The 16784-nt window shown below is 29.6% G+C and overlaps 2 protein-coding genes and 1 non-coding gene across 3 annotated transcripts; 1 reads left to right on the forward strand and 2 right to left on the reverse strand.

The window, feature by feature from the left end:
- Positions 1-571: 571 nt before the first annotated feature.
- Positions 572-7263, forward strand: LOC100790364 (beta-fructofuranosidase, insoluble isoenzyme 1). The gene is made up of 7 exons (XM_003535691.4): positions 572-796; positions 4101-4109; positions 4427-5292; positions 5473-5631; positions 5862-6100; positions 6219-6312; positions 6896-7263. Exons 1-7 carry the CDS (start codon positions 613-615, stop codon positions 7073-7075), a joined length of 1731 nt encoding a protein of 576 aa, XP_003535739.1. The 5' UTR covers positions 572-612; the 3' UTR covers positions 7076-7263.
- Positions 7264-8577: 1314 nt separating this feature from the next.
- On the reverse strand, positions 8578-8657 carry TRNAL-UAG (transfer RNA leucine (anticodon UAG)). Its single transcript has one exon. It is a non-coding gene; the product is annotated as a tRNA-Leu (tRNA).
- Positions 8658-9838: 1181 nt separating this feature from the next.
- LOC100794571 (uncharacterized) lies at positions 9839-14086 on the reverse strand. The gene is made up of 8 exons (NM_001255773.2): positions 13741-14086; positions 13338-13455; positions 13030-13152; positions 12554-12640; positions 11511-11587; positions 11257-11384; positions 10555-10691; positions 9839-10217 (listed from the first exon to the last, which is right to left on the reverse strand). The coding sequence occupies exons 1-8, from the start codon at positions 13929-13931 to the stop codon at positions 10140-10142; spliced, it is 939 nt and encodes a 312-aa protein (NP_001242702.2). The 5' UTR covers positions 13932-14086; the 3' UTR covers positions 9839-10139.
- Positions 14087-16784: the final 2698 nt, after the last annotated feature.

A 16784-nucleotide genomic window follows, 5' to 3' on the forward strand; every position in this document is an offset into this window, starting at 1 on the left:
TCAAATTTTGTGAATTAAAATGCGTAATAGAAAGAAAAAATACAACTAAAAGTGATTATGTTTTCCAACAAAATTAATTATCAATAAAACTATATAATGTTGTTAAAAAAAATAAAATCACTTAAATTTACAACGTTTTTAAACGTCACAAACAACTTTTAGTTGTTGAGGGACCTCTCTAATGTTAAGAAAGTGTTCATGAGAAGAAACAACCTTAGTGACCAATAAGAATAATCTCACAATTTTTTAAAAGAAAATATCTTTAAAAATAATAAATGAATATATGCTAGTTAACTTCTTAAATCTGATTTCTGTGGCATGAGATATTTAGCTTGATGGAGTCACTGACTTAATAACATAGTAGTAGATTTGTTTAATAAAACTTTCTCATAAGAACTAATTTCAAACCATATAAAAAAATTATTTTTAATAATACCAAATAATACGTATTAGTATTAATGAAGTCCTCATATGCATATGGCCTAATTTTTATCTACCTTTATCCTTTACCTTTTACATTCTATAAATAACAGCAATTGGTACCTCTCCCTTCACAATCTCTCGTTCCCTCTTCATATAATATTGCTTCTTGGTTCATTCTAGCTAATTTTGATGGCTCTTCCAATTTGTCTCACCGTTATTGCAATTTTCACCCTTTGTTGTGTCATTAATTGTAACAATGGCGTTGAAGCGTTTCATGACATATACCCGGATCTTCAATCCATTTCAGCACGTTCGGTGAGCAAACTTCAGAGAACTGGATACCATTTTCAACCTCGTAAGAATTGGATCAATGGTAACGTTTTCAGTTTCTTACTAATGCAATTTTTCCACCTCTGTTCCTAATGGTGGATCTAATTTTTTTTCTTAATGGGGTTAATAAATAATTTATAATATTTTCACAAAAATAAAATATCATAAGAAATTATAAAATATATAATATCATAATAAAAGAAACATAAAGTAATTAAACTTTTACAAATTATAATTATCTTTTACTCATTTTCATACTTTAAAATGTTTTATGATTTTTTCATTATATTGCTATAAGTAATTCAATTTCTTTCTTGTTTTTATCTCAATAAAATTTTCATGTTTTCTTTCTTTAGAGCAACTCACTGTCAAGAAAAATTGTTTATTTGTGTGATTCTAGAAAAATGAATAGTGTATTTTTATAGAAATATTTTACGTAATTTGAAATTATATCTTTTGAAATTTGTTTAATCAATATTTTGTTATCTCTTATTTTTATTATCTTTATCCAATCTAATATATTATTATACTAATATTTTTTTTAAAAAAAAATATAACAATCTAATATATTAAAATAATTTAATCTATTTTTTTTATTTACTAAAAAATATATTTAAATAATCTTTATTTAAATAATTATTAAATTATTTTTTGGATATTACATGAAACTATATGCTCTATGTAATATGGTGTATATTTTTTTTGTTATTATCATAATAGTAAGAATTGGACTAAATAATTTGAGTTTGAGTATATAATTTTTGTGTTGAATGTCTTATATTTGGTTGAGCTTTAGGTTAAAAAAATTCAATAGAAATAATATAATTTTTTTATAGGGACAAAAAAAAATTATATACATTAACGATAAAAAAAAAACCTGGTGTGGGAATTTACACCACAACACCTAAGGTGCATCCGCCAATGTTCATTCCAAACCCTAATAATAGTGCAATTAATTTTTCTCACTGTGATTCTTGTTCTCTATATATAGTTTGTTAATTATCGCTATTATACAACTATGCCTACAATATAACAGTATAATACACTGCCCAAGCAATATCGTTAGTACCTAATTAGTACTTTTTCATAGTATAATTAGGCTTATTAAGATCATTTTGCTTAGTGTTATGGGGATTACCCAGACAATAAGCACAATACGTACGATAAGAAGCCGACGTATGTATAACTAAAGGTGTAGGCTATATAACGCGAATAATAAGTGGCACGTGGCATAACAATTTATCTCACGGCTTTATAAGTACTGTAACAATATTCAAATAGGGACAACTTTGATTCATTATGAAAAAATCCACACTGTCTAAATTATTTCTGATCTCTCGCTCGATCATTAACACCATATATAACACTTAGTAATGAAGAAACACATAGTAGTATTGGATTAAAAATATGAGCCTAATCAGCTCTCGATATATAACTTTTGCATGAACTTCTAGTTGATTCCACAATCATGAAACGGAACTCTTATATATACATCAAGCTAACTTGTGTAGTTGTGTTTTAGTGCGGTGTGGATAAGTATCAGGGGACAATCTGTGTTTTTCATGAAATAGATTGTAGTGGCATCTCAGACTTTGTTGGAAAAACCATAGTGACACTGATATAGTAATTGAACTTTTTTGCACCTAGCTAATCAAGTGCTTGAAAAAAAATGAAAAAGTAAGGGTTATTGGGGCTACCTTTTTAATTGATGAATCATATATGGTTAGTCAGAAATTATTATGTAATCTTAAATTATCACATATTTATGATCTCAACTAATTTTTATAATATATGTAATTAATTTTTAAAGAAAAATTAATTAAATTCGATTATGTATCACATAAAAATTATTTAAGGACATAGTCATTAATTTAATACTATATAATAATTTCTCTTCTTTGGCCTTTGTTATGTTTTCATATTGCATGCACTTGGTGCACGTAACACCTTTTCCTATCTTGTACATTTTTGTGCTAAAATAGAAACCAACTTCTCAGTAATTATGAACCCCATAACACTAGGATGGAAGTGACCAAAATTCCAAAATGCAATATTTAATTAGAAATTAGAGTGACCTATTCCACCCTATTCCTCTCAAGTGGTTGTAACCTTCTTGTCTTTAGTTCCATAGCCTCCATGTTCCCAATTTTTTTTTGGAGTCATATTGGACCACTCACACATGGAGATGAAGGACTAACTTGCATTAATATGGAAAAATAACACCATGTGCTTTGTCATAACTTGCTTCACAAACAAATATTGGTCATTTGAAATGTTACCTCAGTCTTACCATTTGCGTTTGCGAACTTATCATTTTGTTCGAAACAACAAATGGAAGTGCATAAAACGTGTTGATTTTGGACGGTTCAGAGTACCCGCAGTGCCTTTTCTCAGTTAGAAACGCAAATAGTCCTGGTTCACAATTTATTCTCCTTTGACATAAACAAAATTCTTATTCAAATAACTTTAATTTGTTATTCTTATCATATTCTAAAAGATAACATCGTTGTCCACATAAATTAATTAAACTAAATCAATTAACAGATATGTGATCACTACTTAAACTGTAAAGTAATTATATGACCTAATTAAGGATGCGTGTAATTATTTATATAATACTAAGATTATTTTTTTTTTGCTGAATTATATATTTAATACTAAGATAATGGTATGAATTGTCAATTAGTTTTGTCTACTAATAATCTTTTTGGGTCTAGGTAACAAAGAATTTGCTTCCTTTAAATAATTAATGTCGGATATAAGTATTGTGAAAATGAAAAGAAAAGAGTCCGATCAGAAGAAGAAGAAAAACAATGAAGAGATATTAACAAATCTTTATTTCTTAAACGAGTTCGTTAATTTTATTTCATCTTAAATTAATTATTACGAAAGTAATTTTTAAATAGTTAAGAGCCTCAACTGAGGTATAAAAAAAAAGTCCACATAACGTGTAAACAAGTTCATACAGTAACTGACAAAATATTGAGATAAGTAATCGATAAGATATATTAAGCACCACCAATTAATCATCTCATAAGTGACAGGTTAGTTTCTTAAATTTTAAACAATTAAAAGTCACACAAATTGATAGCTGAACTTTGTGATAAAACGTACATATATATGATAAATAATTAAATTGTTCTCTATCCGACAATTTTCTAATTAACATAATAATAACTCAGTTTAATTTCTTATGTCAAATCCTCGTCTTAGGATTGAGTCTTTATTTCTGTTAAAATTCATATAACAAACCTTTTTCCTTCATGGTGGAGTTCTGATATTCTTTTCTTTATGATTCCTTCATGGTACTGTCCAATGGATCGGGTATCAATCATCGCCACATGCAGATCCAAATGGTGAGTGAGTTCTCCCTTGACTTTGATTTGTCTTTACTTTTGTATTTTATTTGAATCTTTAAATGATCAATATTCATTGAGTTTATTATTTATATATACAACAATTTTTCACATTAATTTTTTAATATTTCTTCTGGTTAATTGCACCTACCATTCTATTGATATTTTCCTCTCTTCTCTTTTTATCTCATATTTACTATATACAAATGTTTACATCAATCGAAATTGCATGTACAAATTTAATTTCTAATATTCTTCATGTCTTACTCTTGTACCATGCATGCATGCAATAACCCCTATCAATGCCAATACCACAGGGCCCATGTACTACAATGGAATCTACCATCTATTTTACCAATACAACCCAAAAGGAGCAGTTTGGGGCAACATAGTGTGGGGACACGCAGTATCAAAGGACCTCATCAATTGGAAAGAACTTGAACCTGCCCTATACCCATCAAAACCCTTTGACAAATACGGGGTTTGGTCCGGGTCAGCCACTGTACTCCCGGGTAAAGGACCCGTAATCCTTTATACTGGAGTCATTGACAAGCAAAGCAATGAGGTCCAATTGTATGCCATACCTGAAAACAAATCCGACCCATTTTTAAGAAAATGGGTCAAGCCTAAGGCCTTTAACCCGATTGTGGTCGCGGATCACAGCATGAATGCTAGTGTTTTCCGCGACCCAACCACCGCATGGTGGAGCAAAGATGGACATTGGAGGATGTTGATTGGTGGTAGAAGAAAAGATAGAGGAATGGCCTATTTATATAGAAGTAAGGATTTTGTGAAGTGGATCCAAGCCAAGCACCCGATCCATTCGGCTGCATCCACGGGCATGTGGGAGTGCCCGGATTTTTATCCCGTTTCTTTGAAAGGGAAAAACGGGTTAGACATATCCGTAGTTGGGAGTAGTAGTATTAAGCATGTTCTCAAGAATAGCCTTGACCTTACTAGGTATGAGTACTACACAATTGGAACATACTTCAAAAATAAGGATAAGTATATTCCGGATAACACTTCGGAAGATGGTTGGGGTGGACTTAGATATGATTATGGCAACTTTTATGCTTCCAAGTCATTCTTTGACCCAAGCAAGAATCGAAGGATCTTGTGGGCTTGGGCAAACGAATCAGATTCCAAAGAAGACGATGTTAAGAAAGGATGGGCAGGGATTCAGGTATTTTATGTACATGGAATTCAATTTATATGTTTCTGTTTTATATATTTTGATTTGATCTTTATCCTAGTAATTAATTACTTGTTACTTCACATTAACATCATAACTTGCATGCATGTGTACACAACACATTCTTTTTTAGGTATACTTATTTTTGTTATATATATATTAAAATTTCAGTCAATTCCTAGAACCGTGTGGCTTGATTATGGTGGGAAACAGTTGGTGCAATGGCCAGTTGAAGAATTAAATAGTCTTAGAAAGAAAGAAGTTAAAATAAGTCACCAAAAGCTTAAGAAGGGACAGCATGTTGAAGTTAAAGGGATTACTGCAGCTCAGGTCAGTTTCCTAATTAATTGATTATATTGAGTTTAATTTTTATGCACGGTTCTAATAAGAAAAAATAGACTTAACTAACCAGAAATTTTGATAAATATAACATTTAAGATAATCATAGTAAAAATATATTATATATGATAAATTATGATCAAATAACTATATATAATACAGATTATTTTTTCTTCATTATAAGTTATGATATGATAACATGCACATAATATATATTGCAGGCTGACGTGGAAGTTACCTTCTCATTCTCAAGCTTGGACAGGGCAGAGCCATTTGATTCTAGGTGGGTGAACGCACAGGATCTATGTTCACAAAAGGGTTCAAAGGTTCAAGGTGGGGTTGGGCCATTTGGGCTTTTGACTTTGGCTTCAGAAAAATTGGAGGAGTTTACTCCAGTGTTCTTCAGAATTTTTAAAGCTCCAAACAAGCACGTGATTCTCATGTGCTCCGATGCAAGAAGGTAATTTGTGGAGTAACTAAAATGGGGGTGAGGACTTCCATATTATTCCAATTGCTTTCTCAAAATTATGTGGCATGTTTTCTAATTAACTTTAATTTAATTTTGCACTTCTCGACAGTTCCTCTTTGAAGAGAGAATTGTACAAGCCATCATTTGCAGGCTTTGTGAATGTGGATTTAGCCAAAAATAAAAAGCTCTCTCTCAAGAGTTTGGTATGTGCAACCTCATTCTCCCATTTGCTGTTATATAATATAACTAGTATTTTTTTTAGTTTTATATTTTTCCCAACTTATTTTATCATTTTATACTTTTTATTTCACTAAATGGATCGTTAGTTAAAGTGAAAAATATTATCACTACAATTAAAATTGCAATAAATAGGTCTAAGTGCATGCCTGTTTGGTTACCATCTAAATTTAATTTCATATAGTGAAGCACATGTTCTAATATAAAATATGTGACCGAGATTAATTTAGTTATATATCCTAATTAATCACATTTAACAATTCAAAGTCAATTCTTTTGAAATTAATTCCTCTAAACTTTAAACTAGGTACAAACTAAAACCATATTGAAATTTAGAAAAGATAAAGAATTTTAGATTTTTCACTTGAACTCAAATTTCAAGAGGGTTTAGCTAGTGCTAAAACATTAGAAGGAAATAAGTTGAGAAAGTGTGAAATTATAAGGAAATATAGTGTAATATACCTTATAACTAATACATATTCATGAACTCCAAGAGCAACCATACAATATCTATATGATTAATTTCTTGATGTTTGATTTTAATGGCAGATTGATCACTCAGTAGTGGAGAGTTTTGGAGCCGGAGGAAGAACAAACATCTTGTCTAGGGTTTATCCTACCCTAGCAATAAAGAAAAAAGCTCATTTGTTTGTGTTCAATAACGGTACTGAGCATATCACCGTGGAATACCTAAAAGCATGGAGCATGAAATCTGCACGTCGAAACTAAAAAATAGTCAGCTAGAAATTAGTACAAATAAATGAATCAAGTAGAAACAATAATACCTCTTATTCTCTTGTTTTCTACAAAAAGAGGTCTAACTTTTAGCCTTCTGTCCATGGTGTTGTACTCACCTAGCACGATAAGCTACTACATTGACATATACTGGTTTTAATTTTACGTAAACGAAATTTAAATGTATGAGCTAGAAATTTTAATATTATATATATATATATATATATATATATATATATATATATATATATATATGCGCGCGCATTGCATTCACATCAAATTAATTTTGGTTGTTATATTAGTTCTAAGAAATAATTTGAACTCATACTGTTGTAATATAGTCGGAATACGTAAAACTGGTCTCGCATTTCAAGTAAGTTCTTTTATTAAAAAAAATGTAATATAAAAAAAAAAAAGAACAATGAGTTAACCGATCCAATCAGATTAACGGGCTTAAAATAATCTTGATCTAAAACCTTAAAATAACTAGTATACGCTTCTAATTGTCAGCTATATATTTTACATACATTAACCAATGTGCATGACACCATTCACTTAATACCAACCACAATTTACTTAATCTTCTACTTTGGCCTCAGCTTAAAAACGTATAAAATTTTCTGCGCTGTGTAGCTTTTAATCAATTCAAGTAAAAGTTCTTATAAAATAGATTAAATTTACAAAATTTTATAAATAAAAAAACTAATTAATACTTCACTGCATTATTTTATTTTAATAGAAAATATACTACTTAAAATATAAATAAATTTCCGTTACTAAATAATTCAATAGCATGAATTGATTAGTTTTATATTTTACAAAACATTATTAAGTAGTGTAAGTACAATTTGACAAAAATTGAAGTTTCAGCGTATACAGCACAAGTTGAATCACTGGATAATTTTTGCACGAAATTTTACTAAAATACACTTTATATCATGTACTACACATTTTGAGGATTAGTCCCTTATACTCCATGGACTCAGAATTAAAGTTTATCAAAATATCTTGAAATTTCATTAAGAAATCAAAAATCCTAATTATAATAATTAAAAAAATAGAAATGAGAAAACATGTATTATTGGTCCTTTTTTCCTTTTGTGCTATGAGCACATTTTTGGGTTGGACTTAATTTCTCGTAACAAAATGAGAAATGGGTCAACTGGGCTCACTGAATTTCAATAGAAATGGCATGGGATGGACTGTTGCTTCCTGCACTTCTAAGTTGCTTCTTTCACCCTTTCCGAAATGTTGTTGTTTTTTTGGATTGATCGTTTCAAAAGTCAAAAAAGAGGTGCAGGAAATACCCTAAAGGTGCAGAAAACAACAGCCCGATGGCATGGCACCTTTCTTCGTTTTGAATCTTGGGCTTCACATTTACGTCACTGCGTGTTGGGCTGGTTTCCCCTGGGTTGGGCCTATTCCTGCTTAGTCCAACAGTCTATCCGAATTTCTTTTTTGACAAAAAAAAAACTGATTAAAAACTGAGAAAACTTTGACAGCTGTGGGATTTGAACCCACGCCCTTTCGGACCAGAGCCTAAATCTGGCGCCTTAGACCACTCGGCCAAACTGTCATATGTTCATAGCACTCACAAAATATACTATATACAATAATTTATTTTTGCAGTTAGATGTAATGATGTGTATTTACGTGCACCAATGTAAAAGTCAAATGAAGTGGTAAAGAACTTTAGGAAGTGTGTTTCACTTTCATATATTCCAGTGGAATTTTATGAATGTTAGAGGAGTCCATGATCCTCACTTCCATTAGAATTGTCTGGTTAAGTGAAGTGATTGCACTGGCTTGTGAATCCCATCAAGAAGGCAATTAACAAGGAAAAACATTGCTTTTTACCAAGGTTTTAAAAAATTATTTGCGGTTGTAATTTTGACCTTAATATCAAAATTTATGGAGTAAGTACAATCGCATTCCAACATTAATCTACAATTTTTGCAACATCAGCGATCGTGATGAAACAAACTGCAATCTCAGCAATATTAAAACCTTGTTTGTTACCTAATAATGGTTTTCTTCATTTTCATTTGAATGGTAATTTCTATCAAATTACATTTTGTATTTTTTAATTAATATTTATTTTTTAAAAATTGACTTTTCATGTTAGTTTTTATCTTAATTCGTGTGGAGTCTATTTGTGCAAAGCAATAATGTTGGTTAACAAGATAGAAATTGAATGAGCTGTGTTTTGGTACTACATGGAACCACACTTTGTAAGATATTCAGAAATGTGCATTTAATTCAGACTACTTTGAAGAAATAATAAGTTCGTTTAACCAAATTTTGTAGAGTTTTTTTTAAAAAAAAATTATACCGGATAGATATTTGGCTAAGATAGCCAAATACCTATCCAACCCATTATTACGATCATAATCAAAGCAATCAAAGGTTTAGCCCCTTAATCACACTTAGAAACAGATTACCTAAATGGTAATCTACTCATGAGGGTCCAAGTCCAAAAATATTTGTATAAATAGATTTCAAACCCTCGAGGTACTCCCTGTCGAACAAACATCCTACTCAGCATTAGAGTAAGACAAATAGGAGCATGACTAAAGGAGTAGAATGTACGATCACTATTTGACAAGAATATTTTTGTCTTATAAAGGATTGGATAGGTATTCAGCTATCCGGTATACAAATGATTATTTCCTAAAATTTAAGTTATCCCAAACAAACATTAAATTACATTTCTATCAAGCATGATCAGTTGCAATACTATAAGATTGAAGTATAAACTTCGCCGTGGCACTGGCAATTTTGCATTTAAAAATTATATATAAATACTGAATGGGTGCTTTTTATTGTTAGATGAACCAAGGACTACTAATGACAAGAAGCAGTATTGATCTTATACAATATTTGCCGATCAATTTCACCTGGAGAAGACTAAAATGTTTATATAGCTTAATTGTTTATTTAACTTTTTTTTAATAATAATGCTAAAATTCATTAGAAAAGGGGAGTTTGTAGATGATGTTCATATTTTTTAAATACATTAGAGAAGCAAAAATCACAAGTCCTCAAATCATGTAAAGTATTAGTCAAATGGATCAATACGCAGGTCATGTTCACTTGCCATCATCATCCCAGTGCAAAGGCAGGTTGGACACATAACCTACAATACAGGTAAGATGATTAGTTAAAAGACTACTAATTATCATTAAAACTAATTGGTTGCAAAATTACATTTTCACATGCAGCAATATTTAGTATGTATCCAAATGAATACTACTTTTCTTTACCTAAAAGGGGGGGGGGGGAGGTAGAAGGAGAGATGAGTATTAGCCATTAGGTCAATGTTTAATGTTAGTATGTTACACCTACAATTGGTGAATAAATTGGCAACCTAATATATTGCACAACCACATAGTTGTGTTAAAATAAAAAGTTGCACGTATTTATAAGGCTGAAATGAGTAAATCATGAATTAGAAGTGTCAACAGATTGTGTACCTTTCCTGCACCAGAGCAATTTGGACACCTTGTGGTTGTAGGAGCATGCAGAGGTCTGGCAGAAGCAGTAGATACTGAAATAGGATCAATGTTCAAGCATACACCACTTGCAGAACACCGAGCACAGGCCAAGTATCCTATGCATAGAATTTGGAACAAATTGTAAAGGACACAACTTTGACATAAGAATCAGACATAACAAAAAACTGAATATAATTCTTCTATTTGATGAAACATTGAAAAATATTTGAACAAATAATACACGTGTAAGTGTCTTTTACACTCATCCAATCACAAACCACCATGTATGTTAAGTTTGTTGATCTTTATAGTTTATAATAACTACCTTAAATCATAACAATGATGTTTTATGATTGATTGACAGTGTAAACAATGTGTGCCAGTTAAACTCAAAAATATTTCTGAATGCTTTCCGGTCATGTACAAGGTGCATTTATCCAAACTGAACAGCAAGCTTACTGCATATAAATCCTAATGATTAAAATTTAAGTGCAACCAAAATAATTTCTCACTATATCATAAAAGTGAAGAGTGCAATTAAACCTTCATTACAGCCACCAAAACTTTCACTCTATTTGAACAGTATAATTCTCAGAAACTATTGAAAGACATAATGTGTCTATAATGTGCATGACTGAGATATATTAAGAGAATGAAGATCTTCAAAGAGTAAGAACATACCAGTTCCATGGCAATACTTGCACCTTTTTTTCTCTTGTTGCTCAACATTATTAGCCTCAATCAACATCAGTACTGAAATCACACCAACAGCCCCACCAGAGAAGGACGCCACAATTGGGTCCACCTGACTGGATTCATGAAACAAACAAATTGTAATCAGGTATTGATCAAGCAAGTCTGCTACTCATCAAGAACAGTTTCTTTCCAATGGAAATTGATAATTAATAAAGCACACAATTCAAACACCAGCATACCTTAGCTGCAAAGGCAAATGCAAGCTTCTTATGAAATCTTCATATGAGGTGCCACCCAGACCTAATTTTAGCTCCAGCTGCCATAAACATAAGGGTTCAATATTTGAGATGAATATAGATTATTATCTTGATCTACCAATATACAGTTTTTTCACCCGTATCCACAATGCTAGAAAGCTAAAGGCAATATAAATACTACCAAAGTGACTAAAACTCTAAAAGCACTTTTATCATACCACTAAATAGTAAATGTGTGAATCAGGTGGTTAGATGTTTCTTATGCCTCCACCCTTAAGAGTGCTCCTTTCATGGATTATTTAATGAAAAGTTACAATTTCAAAAATCTAAGTCTTATGCTACATGAATAGATTCACCTTCCCATCTAATGAAGATCCTATACTTTATATACAAACTATAGCATAATGGGAAGCTGAGAGTCATTTATCTTTAATCATTTGCTCTTAGACAGCAAGTATCTTAAATTCAAGTTATCAGCATATTAAAACTTAACTTGCCCACAAAAATTCAAATTATCACAACAAAAGACTGTTTCAAAAGGTTTGATGATATTATTTATTGAATAGGAAACTTCCCCCCAAGCATTGACATAATTTTTATCCATTCCCAGAACTTCCTTGCCAATTAAGGTGAAAAGATAGAAGTATTTTTAGTTTAATTTTTAATACAATGCAAAGGTAGAAGTCATCACTTTCAAATTAAATTCAACATAGAAATGTAGTATTACAGTAGTATTATTTAAAACATGTACCAAACTATAATAGGGCAAACAATCCATAGAAGTATGTGTGGACATGGTAAAGGAAGAACAGAACTAAAAGATCAATTGTGCAGCCACAAGCAGAGCTAGTTTAAATTGAACATAGTGATCCCTTAAGGATAGGTAATAAAGGATGTAACTTGGCAGATCCCTATGACAGAGAATAAAAAGATCCACCAATAAACATTCAAGCAATTTAACAGGAAAATTTGATTATCTGCTATAGATTAAAAAAGAATCAAAACACATAATGTAATAAAATTACCGTCGGTGCAATAAGCCCACCAAATACAATTATTGCAGATATGAATGATATGCTAGTCAGATAGAGCTTCTTCAAAGTCTTGGGCGTCTACTTCAATAGGAAAAGCACACAGTTACTTGAAGATTAAAAAAAATGGCAAATGCACACCAGCTTTATTTCAATTGCTTCAAGCATTTGATAGAGAAACAAAAGCAATTTAATAAGGAAACTCAAACCACGATGTTTCACACAAGTGATTTTACAACAATTGTAAAAAACCTTGGTGTACAATCCTTTGCCAGGGGGAGTATTAAAATGTTCAATTATAAAATCAATAAGTTTCTTCAGTACTTCCAAACATTGGTATAATTTGTCACTTAACAGAATTACTTTGCTATATGATTAGTTTCTCTCCAAAGTCCACCTATCCATAAGGGATGATTCAGTCAATACCAACAGGCTACAGCCAAATCAAAGCAATGTGTTCTGAGACTCACCACATGAGGAAGAAAAGGAATTGACGAAGGAATATCCGGCATCTCATTTGGTTCCTCCTCTCCCTCTTCATTGACAACTTTTTTACCCCTTCTTGTGCGCTGCTGCACACGTAATCTCCTTACCTGCCATACTCAACACAATAACAATTCACAACAACAACGAAAGTCTTATCCCACTAGGTGAAGTCGGTTACATGAATCTCACGACACCATTCAGATCAGTTAAAGACATAAGCAAATTGGCACAATTCCAAAAGCTATAGTCACTAAAGAGTAATGGGGTGCCATTATTATTATAATTAGCTAACCTCTTCCATGAGAAGAAAGATCTTATTGCGCCTGCTCTTTATGTTGTCTTGAATTTCCTGCAGCTGCATCTGCATAAAATCCTCAACCGTCTCTGGCCCCTCAATAATGCAAAAGTTGCTGCCACATCAAAAATAATAATAATAATAATAATAAAGTGCTTTTTGCTCAAACCAATATCAAAATTCCACGAAAATATAAGGTTAGTCTAAGGGAGAAGGAAAAGGGAGAAAAATCGTAGGTTTGAATCTCCCGCTAATCAAACTAACAATACTAACAACTATTAACATTTGCCGATCAAAAAAATATCAAAAATCCACATTTCAAACAACCCATTTGCCAAAAAACAATACGTAAACAAAAAAAACCAATGAAAAATGCAAAGTCTTATGAGGTTGCAACAACCTCGGTGTGTTGTCACTGGAGCCTGCATCCTTTGAAGAAGAAAAGCAGACATTTAACCGTGGCTGCAACGGCAAGAGATTTGCGGCTTTGGAAAAAGTGAATTGCTTGGTGTTGTTGTTTCCTTTGAAGGGGGCATGGAAAATAGAGTTCTTGGAGGAAAGGAAATGAGAGTAGAGAGAAAAAGTGGTCATTGTTTTGAGTTTGAGTTCATAGAATAATGGAAAGTGTTTATGAATGAAGGGTGGCAAAGTGATAGAGAGTTCTTGCGGTTTTTACAGTGTTTGTTTGGATGAGTCTACACGGAGAGAAAAGCTATTGTGATTCTGTGATATTGGATGAAAAACTTACTAGCGTCGACGTGGGAGTGGGATAGTAGCTTCCTATTATAGAAGATATTGTAAAAAAAAAAAAAAAACAATATTCGATGAGAAATAGGAAGCAGATAAATATTTAATTGAATTTTTAATGATAAAATATATATTTTTTCCTTTATAAGTACTATTTTTAATGATAAAATGTTTCTTTCTTTTATAATTACTACTAAATTAAATTTTTAATTAAAAGTTATTGTTTACCTAACATTTTTTCCTATTTAGCCCATGGCTCAATATTTTATATACAAAATATAACATTGGTTTTTATGAGAAATGATAGAAATATCAAATATGAGATTATTGATGATAAATCATTATTGATGACTTTTGAATTTGTTACCATAAAATTAATAAATTTATTATATATTGTAAGTTATGATCAGATAATAATAAAAAATATTTTATAATATTAATGTATAACCTATTTTCTCTAAAATATATATTGTTTTATGCATATTCTTTTTCTTTTGTGTTATTTGAAAATTTTATTAAGAAATACCATGGCTGACTTTATCTCATTTATTTGCTACCAGTCTCAAAGCATGTTTTCTTAATCTTTTATGACAAAATACAAAGACTAAGGACATTTGATCTACACTTTCTTCAACATCCACCCATCGTAACTTTCACTTTTACATGTGTACCGGTGATCTTTCCAATTTGTAGGAAGAAGGTGAGGTAACACTCTTCGATATTTTTTTTATTAGGTTAAATTTTAATTTGATCACTCTTTAATTTCTGAAATTTATGATTTTGATGTATCTGATTTTTAATTGTAACATTTAGTCTTTCTAGTTTTATAATTTAATCATCTTGGTCCCTTAGTAGATTATTAACTAATAATTATAATTAATGAAGTTATAAAATTGATAATATATAAAAAAATTCACTAGATTTATTACATATTAATTAAAAACTATCAATTTTTAAAAACTTTAATAAAAGATCATTAATTATTAAAATTTTTATTGAAAGACTATTAATTATTAAAAACTTTAATAAAAAAACTATAAACTAAAAGCTTTAACAATTGTGATTAAAGATTATTAATTTTTATTAAAGTTTTTCTACTAATTAATTTAATATTTCTATTAATCACAAATATTAGTTAATAATTTATCATGAGGACCAAAATCAATCATTTGTAAAATTAAGGAGATCAAATATTATAATTAAAAATCTGAGAAACCAAAGTTGTGAATTTAAAAAATTATGGGAACCAAAATTAAAATTTAGCCTTTTATTAATACTACTTTTATCCTTAAATACAAAATTCTTTTGACTAATTCATATCTTTTAAGAAAGTGGATTAATATAGTTAGTAATATTAGATTTGTTGACAATTTTTTTTATTTTGCCAAAAATTATCCTTAACATTATTGGGACTCAATCTTTCTATTTCCTATTAATTACTTTCTCACCTAATTAATTAATGTGTGCTAGTTTTTTTATTGTATCATTATAAATTTATAATAGAGATAATGTATTTATCTTTTTAATATGTAACATTTATTATAAAGTAATTAAAGATATTTGGGTTTAAAATAATTAATGCAAAAGACAACTTAAAAAAAAGTTTTGTAAATAATATTTTCGTTCTTATTTATAAAATTCAAATTTTTAAATTTTTCTTTCATATAAGACTAATTCATATTATTTAATGCATTAATTAACTTTAGATTAAAAATACTCCTAATTAAATAAGAGACAAAAGAAAAAAAATCATTAATCACAATGGCATTTTTGGAAAAGTATATCAATTTAAGAAAAATTTATTATTATCAACTAAATTAACTATTTTTCTTAATTTTAATAAATTAAGTATTTGGCCTTATAAATAGGAAGGAAGTTAATAATAAAGTATTTAAAAAAGACAAATGTTAGTGGGTGTTTTAAAGATATTGATTAAGAAATTTAAAGTAAAAATATTTTTATTGAAAGACAAAAAATTATATTATCCAAATATTTTTTTTACGTTCTTCTATGATTTATATAATAAATATTTTTTCTTTTAATTCCTTAATCAATATTATAAGAGCACTAGTAAACAGAATCTTAAAAAAATGTATTTCATATATGTAATGTAAAAAAATAAATGTTATCGAGATTCTATAAAAAAAAAAAAACTCTCTATAATATATTAAAATTTATTAGAAATTACCAATTTTGATGCTTATTTATATGAATGATTTCTAACAAATTTGAAATTTCAACCTACCACGGAAAAAATTTTAAATTAAAAGTGTCGCCATCATTTAAAGATAGTTCTATCATTTATCATGAACAAAACACCCAAAGTGAAAACAAAACTCCAATTTGAAATTCCAAACATCTCTTGAAAAGGGGCGGAGGGAGGAGGAACCTAAAGGGCCACCCCAAAAAAAAATACTATGAATATGATAGTTAACATGATCTAATGTTTCTAAGAGAGATAAAAAGAACTATGAAAAAAGAGATAAAAAGAAATTATAAGTATTAATGAAATGTTGTAATGTTAAGGTACCTACCTATAATTATCTAAAATTAATTATTTTATCTATTTAATTTAATTCCTATAGTATCATCTATGCACTCAATGTAGTTATATATATTTTTTATTTATAAAATTATATTCGATATATAACAATAAATTAATTTTAATATTTTTTGGATGCAAAAATTAATATTTTT

This window comes from Glycine max, chromosome 10 (genome assembly GCF_000004515.6).
Source record: "Glycine max cultivar Williams 82 chromosome 10, Glycine_max_v4.0, whole genome shotgun sequence".
NCBI classification, from domain to species: Eukaryota; Viridiplantae; Streptophyta; class Magnoliopsida; order Fabales; family Fabaceae; genus Glycine; species Glycine max.

Coding starts and splice junctions, on each gene's coding strand:
- LOC100790364 (XM_003535691.4), top strand. CDS start 613: ATGGCTCTTCCAATTTGTCTCACCGTTATTGCAATTTTCACCCTTTGT. Junction 5,293..5,472: donor AAGGATGGGCAGGGATTCAG/GTATTTTATGTA, acceptor TTAAAATTTCAG/TCAATTCCTAGAACCGTGTG. Junction 6,313..6,895: donor AGCTCTCTCTCAAGAGTTTG/GTATGTGCAACC, acceptor TTTTAATGGCAG/ATTGATCACTCAGTAGTGGA.
- LOC100794571 (NM_001255773.2), bottom strand. CDS start 13,931: ATGACCACTTTTTCTCTCTACTCTCATTTCCTTTCCTCCAAGAACTCT. Junction 11,385..11,510: donor CATTTGCCTTTGCAGCTAAG/GTATGCTGGTGT, acceptor TCATGAATCCAG/TCAGGTGGACCCAATTGTGG. Junction 10,218..10,554: donor ATTGCTCTGGTGCAGGAAAG/GTACACAATCTG, acceptor CCTGTATTGTAG/GTTATGTGTCCAACCTGCCT.